This window comes from Pipistrellus kuhlii, unplaced genomic scaffold, assembly GCF_014108245.1.
Source record: "Pipistrellus kuhlii isolate mPipKuh1 unplaced genomic scaffold, mPipKuh1.p scaffold_m20_p_17, whole genome shotgun sequence".
Lineage (NCBI taxonomy): Eukaryota > Metazoa > Chordata > Mammalia > Chiroptera > Vespertilionidae > Pipistrellus > Pipistrellus kuhlii.
The window spans coordinates 12181286-12195063 of record NW_023425482.1 but is presented as its reverse complement, the minus strand read 5'-3'; the positions used below and the strand labels follow the sequence as shown (position 1 = coordinate 12195063).

At 47.4% G+C, this 13778-nt stretch overlaps 1 protein-coding gene across 5 annotated transcripts in view; it reads right to left on the bottom strand.

Annotated features, from left to right (window-relative positions):
- The window catches only part of MAF (MAF bZIP transcription factor), a 343929-nt gene extending 330393 nt beyond the window's left edge, over positions 1-13536 (bottom strand). For 2 of the 5 annotated variants that reach the window (XR_006741849.1, XM_036440622.2), the window contains exon 1: positions 11498-13536. Coding sequence is in view for 4 of the 5 variants with exons in the window: in XM_036440622.2 (XP_036296515.1) it covers positions 11498-12636 (1139 nt within the window). In the remaining variant the exon portion in view is untranslated. Of the gene's footprint in view, positions 1-7090; positions 7297-9195; positions 11097-11497 lie in introns of those variants that run through there. The other 3 variants (XM_036440618.2, XM_036440623.2, XM_036440620.2) reach the window with 3 other exon arrangements.
- Between the last annotated feature and the right edge of the window lie 242 nt (positions 13537-13778).

Here is a 13778-nt window from a genome sequence, read left to right as displayed (position 1 = left end):
AGAGATACACTACACTCCTACATCTGCTAAGATCTGTAGGCTGCATAACTGAGCACAGAATCGTTCTTTACTTAAATTTCCACTTTGTGTAATTTCTGATTATTTCAAATGCCCTTTTTCTAAATGTTCTGAGGATGCATCAAAACAGATATACAAGTCTGTACTCTTGTATCTGTCAGAGCCACTCCAAGTATATTACAAGCTTTCCTTCACATTTCCCATTAAAAATGCTTTTAAAATCTTATGGTACAAACTACTCTTCTTCATGTAACAGGATACATTAATCTTTTGCCACGTGTATTATTTCTATGCCAGAAAAAAAGAAAAAAAGAAAAAAAAAAAAGAAACAAGAACCATGCTGAAGATATAAAACCTGGAAGGGTTATCATTAATATCAATTGTTCTCCATTTGGAGTTCAAATGGCTAATCTAAAAAAACAACAACAACAACAAAAAAAATCTTCCTATATAAGGTTACTTATTATTTTTTTTTTTTTTTTACAAAAATCTTTAGAAACATCAGATTCTTTTAGAAACGCAAGTGAATGGGGTTTAAAAGCTTAAGAGATCGAGGAGAGAGTATTTTTGTAACTCCTCTGGGGCATTGCAAACATATGTTAAGCTTCTGCAAGGGATATTTACATGAGATCATATACTTAGGAGGCATTTTTCAATTTTAGAAAAATATTACAAAGCAATAATTGAACAGAGAGAGGCTTTGCAAAAAATGCCCCTTCGCCTTCCTGACCATCTCACTGACAGTCTTTGTTATTTTTGGAGAAAACGAATCAGGCCTCATTAAATGTGATCTTTGGCATCTGGCCTGAAATCTCATAAAGTAGATGTCCTCTTTAGATGACTGGTGTCATTTTCCTCAAGATGACCTCTACTCTCTGGCTACCTGGGGGCCCCATCCTGTTATTGAAGCATTCGCTTGCAGAAAGGAGGGGGGGGGGGGAAGAGATTTCTGTTTGCACACCCGAGCAGAGGCCAAAAGGCATTGTGGTTTCTCTGTTCTCATCGCCTTCACCCGGGGGGCTAGTCTCAGAAGAAGCGTGCTGCGGGCAGGGGGTCTCGCATGGGAGCGAAAGAGATTTTTGAGCTGGACCACTATGGCGCAGTCCAGGCCAGATGTCTGCCAGCACAGAGCCTCTGACAATTGGATCTATTTATCTAATAATTATATAATATTTTTGAATAGCATAGGAATGTGCAGTGATGTTCCGAGGAAGACTTTCAAAGTCTTTAAAAGCAGGGAAACATCATGATCAGTGGCCCCTGACAATGCGCAACGGAAGGTCAGCCCGTGTCCCCGGAGGAGCTGGCCGGAGTCCTGCTAAGGGGGGCTGAGGTTTTATGGATGGATCATGCTAAGACTGACATTTCAGGCTATGCTCTGCCCGTGCCTACCAAAATATAGAGTAGACTGATTCGCCCTGTCGTGTGTTTATTTTTATTTCATAATGTAAGGAACTGCAGATTTATCTTTTAATAGCTTCCTCCTCTGCAATGTTACTTTAAAGAGCTCTAGAGATCGCTAGATAAATGATAGCTAGATAGGAGATAGATAGACAGATAAATGGCAGATGAAAAAAAAAAATACGTTGGAGTCACTGCCTGAATACAGAACGCGTCAGACGTCATTTTGAACAGATTTAATCTCAGATGATTACCTCGGGTTTCCCCCCCATTCCCTTCCACAAGGAGTTTAGTATAATCTGACAGTATAAGTGTCTTGGATGCTGAGATCATTAACTTTTAGTTTCAGCATATTTATATGAATATTAATAAATCCTTCCTCGAGAGAAAGAAAAAGAAGGAAAAAAAAAAAAAGAGATTTTAGAAGGCACAAAGATATTTGCCTAACTCCTCCGTAGTCCAAGATCTAAAAACCTGAGAGTCCCTATAAGCAAAAGCCCCTCCAGGGAAGGGCTCCTTTCTGAATGAATCATTTTAAAGTTTGGCCTCTTAAAACCGTTTCTGAGTCCCTGAGATCCGACTGCAACTGTGTTAAATTCCCGAATGCAAGCAAAGCCTCATGCTGGAGCGGTTGGCAAAACTCTCATAAAGTTTGCTTGACCTGCTTTCCTTTATAATGAGCATCAAACTACCACAGAAAACCCCAGCCACATGGAGATTTCTGTAAAGATTTTAAAACTGGCTTTTGGCATATCCTCCTTTCTTTCTCTTTTCCTCCTTCCTCCATTTCTAACCAGATAGATCTGGAAAATGGGCTGGAAAATGAATGAAGTAAAAAAAATAAAATAAAATAAAAATCCAGTGATCTGGAGGCTCTGGTCTTATTTACAGAGGATTCCTAGGCAGCTGGAAGGAGGACTGGGGGATCCCAAGGTGAAGGGCAGAGCCTTCCGGGGCTCAATCCCCCTCCCTCCCTCCAGGTGCCCATCTGGGAGAGCAGCGGAGCAGCTAGTATTGATGTCCCTGTGAGCGCTGCTGGCTGTGGCTGGGACAGTTCTCTTGGAAATCTTAAACCAAATTCCAGTACAAATCCCAGTCCTTTGCTGGGGTGTGGACACAGGGAGTTCGGGGTCCTGGCACCGAGGCAGTGTTGGGGCATCTGGAAGGGCACCCCGGCTAGCTTCTGAGCCCGCAGGCCTCCGGGCCTCTGAGCACAGCTGCTGTGTTGGGGTCTCAGCCAGGCCATTACGCAGGGACAACGCCATGACCTCAGTCTGCTGCTGGGACCCATCCCTTCTGTCCAGCCCCTGTCCTTCCACACCTGGCAGCCTTCCCAGGAACCCCCAGGATGAGGGGCACACCTGGCCCTACTCAATGCGGCCAACAGGAGCCAAGGTGATGCCCAGGGTGGATGGGCCCAGCAGTGCAGATATATTAATATATAAGGAGGAAGCTGGTGAGAGGGGAAAGTGTTTGGGGGAGGGGAAAAGGGGGGGGGGGTTGGGAACGCATGGAAACTGGGAGAAGGGGCGATCTCAGTATCCTCCCTGCCTTCATCGCCTTCATTCCGGGCTGGGCTTCCAGGCTCTTCCTTGGCATCAGAAGCTCCAGCCAGCATTAAACACCCAGATCATGTGCCTACCCTTCTCCCAGAGCAGCTGCAGGCCCTGCTCCCCACACTCGCCTCTGTCTGGGGCAGGTGCGATGAAATGGGTCCAAGTACTGACTCAAGTACTGACTTCGGAGTCTCTGAGGGCCCCCGGGGGACCAGGCAGGAGAAAAATGATAGAGAGAACACTGGAATGGCACAGAGGTCGGGCAGTTAAGAGGCTGGAGCCTGGGAGCTCAGGACATCACTGTTTTCGGGACTTCTGGGATCTTGGGGTTGGCCAGGGCTTGTCAGTCACCCTACAAAAAGACCCTTCCTAGTTGGATGCAGGGGCCCTGGGAACCGCCTAGAGGTGACCCCTGGCAAATGGCGGTCATAAGCCAAGGTGGGCTTCTCTTGGTAATACTCTCATGGGCCCTGCACAGCCACATCTTCCAGCTCTCTCTCCACTCTTCTGGGCCTCTTTCAGGGTTTCCTGGCATCTTGGCATCCTCAGACCTGCTTTCCTGCAGGAGACCTGCCAACGAAGGCCAGAAACCCATGGGTCCAGGCCTCCGGAGGTGGACGAGGCTACGGAGCAAGTCTGCGTTGCAAAATGGGCATCTGCACCGCTGACCCGATTCTTCAGCCCAGGGCCCCCTTCACAAGCATCCTCCTTGGGGAATCTCTCAGGGGAGCGGCTTTCAGTCCTCCCTGCCCAGCTCTCTCTGATTTCCCGACTTCTCTTAGTCCCCACCCGAAAGAACCAGCCACGAGGAAAAGCAGCTCTCTGGAATCTTAGTGTGGAAACGCTCAAGGCTGGTGATCAGAATGTTTAGAATAGAGAAACTCAATCCAAAACCCCAGTGTGCAGCTCACATCCAGGCCCGGGCTGTGTGGGGACTTGGGGCGTGGGGGCTGAACACAGAACTATTTCCTCTCCTCCCCTCCCTTCCCAAATCTCCACAGACACCCCTCCCTCGTCCTCCCTTTTTGAATGAAGGCCCCTTTCTAATCCTAAGAAAAGATCCAAGAATCTGTGAAGGGAGGGATGCGATTTTGCAATCCAGAATCCTAATTATAGAAAAAAAAATTGTTATTCAACAAAAAGAATGGGGGAAAAAATGACTTTTTTTTTTTTTTTTTTTTTTTTTAAACAAGAAGAGAGGTGCTCAGTGGATGATTATGTTCATTCCAACCCTAGCTTCTTGGTGGAAAATATGTCTTGTGAGTTTCTTAAAGCTGTCCAACTCTGAAGCAAATTCACATAAAAATGTTAATTTGGTGTGCTGCGGGTGTGTTCTTTCTGTCTCGGCCTGGTTATAGTGGGCCAACTTATGGGAAACACACAGGCAAGAGCCTTTCAAATGTAAACAATAAAAACTGTCACGAGGCCATCCAACCCATTGTGGTGGCCACATAAACATCGGTATAATGTGCCCGACGGTCTAAAACATCACCGCCCTGAAGTCACAGACGGATATGTCTGTAAATGCCTCGAAGTGAAGACATGAACAGTTTCCCCCCGATTTGGGTTTGATCTCTAACATTATTTTCAAAAAGGAAACCCACGTGAGCCTATCTGAAAGACACAGGCAGCCGAACCTTGTTTGCATCTGGCGTGTGGATCCCAGATCAGACTTCACCTAGTGAGCAAGTGAATTCCCAGGGTTATTCCTGGGACTGTCCCTTGGAGGTCCCCCTCTCCCTTCTCTCTGGGTCCCCCCATTTCTCACCTCCCACAGACTGTGCAGGAGGCCGGAGCCCGCCCGGGGGATTTTGCTCCGCCTTCGTGCACAGCAATTTGACTTGCTTTGTTTCTTGTTCTGTCCCTCTCTCTAAAGGGTAAAGATGTTCCCACATTGTTGCAGGACTGTACTTCTTTATGCCCCGACAATCATGAGACAGCCTGCGAGACTGAAATCCTCTCACCCTGTCCTCTACCCCCGCTCGAGACAAAAATGCTAAGACAGAGCTGGGTTTGTTCCGGAGCCGGGGCAGAGCAAGGATGGGAGAGAATTCCTCTTTTCTGGGGCCGCTGGATGTCTCCATTTTTGAAGATTTATATCAAAAGTGACAAGTGCAGTGTTATCAGAAGGTGGGTGAAGGCCCTGGCTCTGGTTTCAAAACAAATGCAAAAACAAACAAACAATAGCTGATGCCCACAGCCGGGCCCTAGACCACCTCCCTGAGGGCTGCTGTGTGCTCTGCCTTGGACTTGGGACATCTTCTAAATTTAGGATGGGCTCAGAGTGAAAACAAACTTCAGGGTTCCTCTTGTGTTTTTTTTTCTCCCTTCAAACTACAAGGCACCCACTCCTAATGATTCATGCAGCATCCTGAGGGATAATCAGAACTGGCACAAACATGATAACGTATCGTCATAGAGAAAGTTTCCCTAAAAAAAGGAGAGAGAGAGAGAGAGAGAGAGAGAGAGAGAGAGAGAGAGAGAGAGAGAGAGAGAGAGAGAGAGAGAGAGAGAGAGAGAAAGACTTTTCTTCATAGAAGGGCAAAATTGTTATTTAAAAAAAAAATATATATATATATATATATACACACACACACACATTTCCTTGCAACTCAGCAATCTCAAGCCGGGAGTCTTATCGGATGTTTCTGAGGAGCAAGGCCCCGGAGCCTGGCTGTGCGTTCTCCTGACACGGAAATCAAACGGCTGAAGGTTGTCACTCATGTATTTTCCGTCTTCCAACCTGTGTCAGTTAACTACTGACAGGCAAAAAAAATAGACATAACCCGTGTAGCAAGCCGACTTTTACATTTATTGATCGGCCTAGAATACCGGAGGACTACATTTTAGGAAGCCAAGCGTGTGTGGGTACAGAAGTAAGTTGGCCTTCACAAAGCCAACAGCAACAGCAAAAGCTCCCTCAGCCCCCCACACCCCCACACCCCCACCCCCAGCCCTGCACTTGGGAACCTCTGCGTGTGTCACAACAGCTTGGGTTATTTAGTGGAGGGAAATGCTAGGAATGCAGCTACTGTGACAGCTGTGCCCCGTGTTTGCGAGGGTGGCTGCCATGTGCCCTCTGCTCGCTGCACTTAGCAGGAAAGCTGGTGGCTTGGCAAGGGGAAGTCCTGTTTAAGAACAGAAGGATCTAGAATCGTTGCCACTAAATAAAAATAACTACGGGGGGTGGGGGAGTGGGGAGGGGGGAGGGAGATATAAGGGCAAAACGATCAGAGCTTTAGGATCTTACATTCAGTAATAAATATAGGGCATTTCCCCCTTGACAGTGGCCTGTGTGGAAAGGGGTCCCGGGTGGTTATGGCATGGAGACAGATAAATAAATATGATATTGAGGCATCATTTCCTCCCCACGATCAGGAAGTGGAATCGCTGCCTATTTGATGCTGCTCTTATTAATGTGGCAGATGCGTTGTAAAAAGTTATGACATGGTTTTGAGAAAGGAAACATACAAGGAGCAGGGAAATTAAGGAGAAGTCATCTCGTGAATGGGGACAGAAAAAAAGGGGGAGGGGGGAAAAGCACACAAGGAGGGTGTGTGTTTTGACTGCACTTGGTATTTTGCTACACATTGTTTTCATTTATGGCTGAGTCTGATAAATAAACACGTTTGACATCACTGATACATACAACATTAGCTGGGGCCTACGAGAAAGCCAGGCTCTGCTAGAGCTTCTGCCCATGGCATCTGCTTTGGGGAAGGGGGGTGAAGGGGTAGAAGGGTGAGTCAAATATATATATTTTTTCTTCTTGGTGAAATTATCTGCCAGGGAAACAATGAAGCGTGAAAAAGTACTATTGAGAGCGCATGTCTACATATGCTTTACAACTGCTAGCCGGTACCTTTGGGATCCTTCCCTTCCTATAAATGTATATGCATCTATGTTTTTACATTTCAGTGGGTTTTTAAAAAACGAATATTACATTGGAAAACAACTGCGCCTATTCCAGTTTCGCACGTCTTAAAGCGACAAGCACCGGATCGCTTTGCTACGGGTCAGTGTAGACGACCCTCAGACAAGTGGCATAATTGATTAATACGGAGGTTATATATTTAAGAGCCTTGTTCTCTAACGCAAACATCTTTTCTTTAAAAAAGGAAGGAGACTCAACGGAAGTCAGGGGCAGGTGGTAGCCTACCATTGCAGATAATACTATGGCTACTGACAATATATATTTTTTTTAATGCACAATTCTCACATAAATTTCATTTCATGAAATACACTGGTAAGTACATGTTGCTGGGGCTTCCAAAATGTAGCTTGTCCCACTGATGGCTCCAACTTGCGAGTGGGCTCAGTTCTGTAATTGGAACGAAAGGAATTTGAACACTATTTAGACAAAGACTCAAATGCAGTGTAAAGGGAAAGCTAGATTTCATCATATATATATATTTATATTTAATTTAGTGACTTATTTGTAACAGGGACACTTAGGCAGAATTTAGGATTTCTTTGTTTAAAAAAAAAAAAAAAAAAGCATGTATTTGTGTTCACGGCTCTACTTCGAAGTTCTCAGTAACAATTATTTCCAAAAACACCTTTCACGAGGCACTAACCTCCTCTTAAAGCCAGCCACCAAACCCCCGTTTTTGTTGGCACCCCTCTATTTGCCTTCTAATGTTTTGGGCCAGATCTTTCTTATTATATCGAACTGCCTGTAGGGTTCTATCAAAATCCTTAATTGTTACCCAACTGTATTTTTTCTCCCAAGTCCCGTTCCTCATGAGATCGTCACAATAACTCCATCCTGCATGTCCCTCTTATTTTAAGAATGTGTTTGCCTAAAATCTGTCATCTGATGCTGAGCTTTTCTGCATCAGTGACATCTTCATTTCTGCTTCTTCAGGGGGAGGCGGCCTATCTCGGAGTCAGGATCAGAGGAAAGACAAGGGGGGGAAAAATCTCGGAAGCAGAGAGCAACTAACATCTAGCACATGAAGTGGTTTACTATTAAACTTTTGCTAGGCAAAATTAAATGTGTATTTGGGAGCCCTATCTGAACTGGCACAGAAAGGAAGGTCAAAATGTACAGGGTATGAGCTGTTTATGGGAAAAACAAAAAGGGGGGCGGGGAGGGGGTGGGAGGAAGACATGATGATAAACTGGCCAGAACTCATCAGCGCCAAGCACTACCTGTTTTCTTCAAAATAAGGCCTTTGGTCAGAGTTGCAATATTATCTTAAAAAAGAAACAGAGAACGAAATAAAGCAAAAGTCATGGTGCTTCGCTCTATTTTCAAAACAGTATTGGCTTTGTCTAACATTCTGTTCGTGTGAGAATTCTAGGGGAAGTTGACCAAGAGTTGCATGAATTTGTGTCATTTTAAAATAGGTCAGTGCTGTTAGGGAAGGTAGCGCAAGACTTTCCAAATGATACACAGCATGTTTTGGGGGGTAGATACCCACAAATCAAAGCACACCCTTTATTCCACCAGGACATTATTTTGGGGAGCAGATTTCAGGGACGGAGGTGATCTGAAATCATTACCAGCTCATCTGTTAAATATTGACCGGGAAATACTATTTAATAACAGAGCTTAAACCCAGATATGTACTTGGAGTTCTGTAAGTGAGGGATGGATTTTTCTTTTTTTTCCTATTGAAGAAGAATGACCTTCAAAGTTAAAACACAAACAACTCTGATTTGTCCAAAGTGTGGATATTAAATCTTGTCAGGCCTTGCTAACAAGAGAATCCTGGCGCGGAAGGGAAGAAGGGAAAAAGAATCAATTTTAGCCCGGAAGTGAGCACCGTTGATCTTTGCCGTAATATGCACAGGCACCCAAGCCACCTCTGCCATGCCTAATTTTCCCGGCTTATCTTCATCTCCATGGGCACGCTGCTGGCTCAGATGCTCAGGCCATGCTGGGAAGGCCCTGTTCTATGGCTGGGAATGTTGTTTATTTTCACCAGAGGGCACTGATAGCTCAACTCCTTTGAAAACTTTAGCGGGGAAGGGTTGTGGGGTGTAAAATATGACAGGTCATCATTTATGTTTATATTAAATATTGCTAATTATTAAAAGGAACTGGCCTCCTCCCGCCTCACCAAACAGCCTATGCTTCACCCTGAGTTACCGCCTCCCTACTCCTCTATTAATCCTTCTTCTGGAGAAAAGTGTAAAAGGGTGCATTTTACACTTCACATGCGGTGTTGGGCCCAGTTAAACTGCACGCTAAGAAACTGAGTACAGAATCAAAAAAAAAAAAAATGCAGTTTATTATTGTAGATTATTCTTTCTCTTGATATAACCAGAATTGAAAATGAAAGAAAAGCACATAGGAACATCACGCGTGGTTAGTTAGTAACTCAAGATATAAAACAATTTTGCACAGCAAAATATGGAAAAGAAAAGTAACTGACAAGATTTTTTTATATTTATTGTGGTAAGATTTACTTTTCATTTTTTTTGTTTGTTTGTTTAAAGACAGGATGTCAGTCCCTGAAAATAACATTTACTGATTATTGCCTTTAAAACTGTGGATTTTTTTTTAAGTTACAGAAAATCCAGTTCTGCACCACAATACAACTGTAAAAAAATCTGCATCATTTTAAAACTGTGCAGTAATGCCATTTTTATAACTGCATAAATTTTATTAGCGTTCTAAACAGTTTTGCAATTTTTTTTTGTATTATATGCTTGCAGGTTATATCTTAGTGCAATTCAGTCCCAAATACTTTAATTTTGAAGAAAAAAACAAAACACATACATTTTGAATGTAAAATACCCCTACAGATATAAACAGGGGTGTTTCCCCTTTTAATACTTTGGTTTTCAATACAGTCAGTGGTATAGCAAAGACTACACATACCCAACTTATATTTAAGTTGCAAGCACATGCTGTATAAGCTACTTTTTAAACAGTCCCCTTGCAAACTCTACCCCCCTTAACATCACAACAGTAAACAATTTAGTGCATCAATCTTTTAAAAAATCTACAGCTAAACAGACCTAACTCTTTTCAGATTTATCTAGAACATTCCTTTATCTGTAGCATACATTTTAACTGGGCTAACAGATTATAAAAACTAGAATTAAATTATATACTAGAAACCCAGAGCATTCCACATTTGACAATGACCAAAAGCAAAAAGAAAAAAAAGAAAACTAAAACAAACCAAAAAAAAATAACGGGGCAGATTTCTTTTCTTGAAAAAATAAATTTTAGACTGCTTTCGGAAACAGCACAAATTTGAGTCCCCCAAAGTGGGGTGCCATTCTTACTCAAAAGAAAACATTAGGAGTTCTTGAATGTTTGCCACTTAAATTTTTTTTTTAACCCATCCTGGCATCTTTGACAAGGAATGCCTTCAGTGCATTTACAATGGGAGGCTGAAGTTCTGAGTAACTCAAAGCAATTTTGGAGCAGATGCAAACTTTCATGGGGAGAAGGCTCTAGGGTTGCACTTTTTCGTTCTGAACTCAAAAAAGTCATGAGGCAATAAAACAAGAGTATGAATGCCATGCCATAAGTCTTTGAACGTCCATTTCCAAGCCAAAAGGAGAAAAAAAAAAGAAAAAATAATTATACCGTACATGTCCAGCATGCAGGCTTTTTTTTTTTATTAATATAATGTCTCTTTTCCATAAAGTTTTTGAAACAGTTATAGTTCATCGTTGCTAAGAGAAAGGAGCAAGCATAATAATGCATGAGATGAGAATGAGTTTTTGTTTTTTTTTAATGGCAGACTGAACTCTCAGGTTTGGCATCCTAAGGCCAAAACTCACAAGTCACACCCAGAAGGCTGATGCAGGCTTGATTGTGGCAGGTTCATGAGGATTTTTTTTCTCTATTTTAGCGTAACAGTGCTAAAAAAAATAACCCGATGGAACTCAGCACGCTGCAAGTCTATAACATTTCACTTTTTTTTTCCTTTGCAAGCTCAATCTCACATGAAGAACTCAGGTGGAGAATAAAACAAAACATCTTAGCTTTTTTTTCCTCTTTTATCTCAGAAGAGATGGGTGGAGAAGGAGTTGAAGGTAGAGGTTGAAAAAAAAAAAAAGTCAACACAGCAAGCTCCAAAAAGTAGAATTAAAAAAAAAAATCCAAACAAAATAAAAACACACACACAGAAAAATGGAACACCAGCTCATGAACTGAAGAAGAAAAAGAAAAAAAAAACATATGTAAATGATGCAGGCTTCAAAGGTGAGCATGAAGAACTCTGCTGAGATCTTTGAACATTGTGCAAAGGGGACCGGGGGGAGGGGCATAAAAAAAACAAGCTACCAAGTTATGGAGATTTTCAGATTGGCAATCCATGAGCCAGACATCCATTCCCTCCCCAATTTAAAAACAGCCACCACCGCCACCAACTCGGAGCAGGGTGTGTGTGTGTGTGTTTGGGACATCTGGGGGCGGGGGGCAAACTTGGTAGGGAAGGGGGGCGAGGTGGTGGCCAGCATGGCTCTGGAACTAGTAGCAAGCCCCACTCCCGAGTCGGACCCCCGCGGAGCACTTAGCAAGGTGGCTAGCTGGGATGGCGTGTCAGACTCACATGAAAAACTCGGGAGAGGACGGGTTGTCGCTGCTCGAGCCGTTTTCTCGGAAGCCGCTGCTCACCAGCTTCTCGTACTTCTCCTTGTACGCGTCCCTCTCGCGCACCAGCCTGGAGATCTCCTGCTTGAGGTGGTCGACCTGCTGCAGCAGCTGGTTCTTCTCGGACTCCAGGACGTGTCTCTGCTGCACCCTCTTGAAGCGGCAGGACTGGGCATAGCCGCGGTTTTTCAGGGTCCGCCTCTTCTGCTTGAGCCGGATCACCTCCTCCTTGCTGACCCCGCGCAGCTGCCGGTTCAGCTCGCGCACGGACATGGTCACCAGCTGCTCGTCGGAGAAGCGGTCGTCGAAGTGCAGGCCGCCCGCGGCGGCGTGGTGCGGGTGCGGGTGCAGGGCGCCCCCCGCCCCCGCCGCGCCCCCGCCGCCGCCGCCGCCGCCGCCGCCACCTCCGCCGCCGCCCCCGGCGCTGGCCGGGCCCCCGCCGCCGCCCGCGCCGCCACCGGCCGAGGCGGACGCGCTGCCCCCGGCGCCCGGAGCGCCGGCCGTCGGGTGGTGGTGGTGGCCGGCGGCGTGGTGGTGGTGGTGGTGGTGGTAGTGCGGACCCGCGCCGCTCTGCGCTGCGGCCGCGGCGATCACGGCGGACACCACGGCGGCGGCGGGGCCCATCTCTTCGCCGCTGCCGCCCAGGGAGGCGCCGGCGCCGGCCCCGGCGGCCGCCGCGGATGCCAGCTGCTGCGCCCCGCGCGCGTAGCCATCGAAGCCGCTCTGGAGCTGGTGGCTGTTGCTGATGAGCGCCTCGACCGCGTCCTCGGGGCTGAAGCCCAGCGCCTCGGGGTTCAGCTGCTGCGGGTAGCCGGTCATCCAGTAGTAGTCTTCCAGGTGCGCCTTCTGCTCGCTGCCGGAGCCCGGGCTGGGCGCCGAGAAGCTGGGGGAAGGGGGCACCGAGCTGCACGGCGTGCTCATGGGGGTGGAGGACAGCGAGCCCCCGGCAATGAGACGGCCGCACTGGCTGATGATGCGGTCGGTCTCCACCGGTTCCTTTTTCACTTCAAACTTCATCAGATCGAAGTCATTAACATATTCCATGGCCAGGGGACTGGTGGGCAGGTCGGAGTTGCTCATTGCCAGTTCTGATGCCATTCTCCTGCCGCCGCCGCCGCCGCCGCCGCCGCTCCGCCAGATGGGCTGCAGGAGAGGGGCCAGCGGGCTGTGCTGGGTGGCCAGCGGGTGAGCCAGCTTGCCGGGCTGGGGTTGCTTCTAGCTCGCGCGGCGGTGGCTGGCCCGAAACCTCCGAGCGCGCACACACACCCCCCCTCGCCCTGCCCGCGCCCCCCGCGTCCGCCCTCCCTCCCCCACTGCTCACGCCAAGATGCTCGCTCGCCCCGGCCCCTCCTCGCCTGCTTCTCCTGTAGTGCGCGCCGAGCCGGCGGCGGCTTCAGGCTCGGAAAGGTCCTCCGCGGGCTGCGGCGGCGGCGAAGCCGGAGGAGCCGGGCCGGTGGAGCGGCGTCCCCCGCTCGCCGCTCCGCTGCGCGCTTTGCATAAGGAGGGCTCGCCTCGCCGGCCGGGCTGCAGGCGGGGCGCGCGCGGCGGCCGCTCGGGGCTGGAGGCGCGGCGGGCGGCTGTCCGAGCGAGCGGCGCGGGCCTTGGCACGGGGGAGAGTTAACACTTCATGCTTCTCGCCTCCTCTTCTTCTGCCTGGCTCTCTTTTTAATTTTTTGTTCTTCTCTTTCCTCTCTCTCTTTCTCCCTCGCGCGCTTTCTCCGTGCAAAGTGCAAAGACAGAGAGGTGCAGCCGCCGGGCTCGAGGGAAGGGAGGGGGGAGTTGAGTTCTTTCTTGCCTTTTTTTTTTTTTTTTTTTTTTTTTTTTTTTAAAGCAAAATAGCGAAGTCCTAGGGAAAGGCAAGGCAGAGAGAGAGCAAAAGGGGGGGGGGGGGGGAAGACCCGAGCCGACGAGCAGCCTGAGCTGCAGCCCGGAGATGAAAAAAGATTTTAAAGCCTCTGATCCAGCAAGAAGAGTTTAAAGCAATTGCTGAGTTTTATAGTGCTTGTGACGTCAGGCCCAGATGGGAAATTGACTGGCACTCCGGGCCAATGGGAGGCGGCGAGCGCGGCCGCGATTAGCATAATAGTATAGAAACAAGGAAACTTTTCGGAGCTGTCAATCAGGGCCCAATCAGCTGACTGTCAGCTGGGACGGGCGCGCTTAACCCTTCCCGCGCCACAGCCTCCCCCGGAGCGAGCAGAGCGGAGCACAAAGTTTGGTGAGAGAGAGAGAGCGAAGAG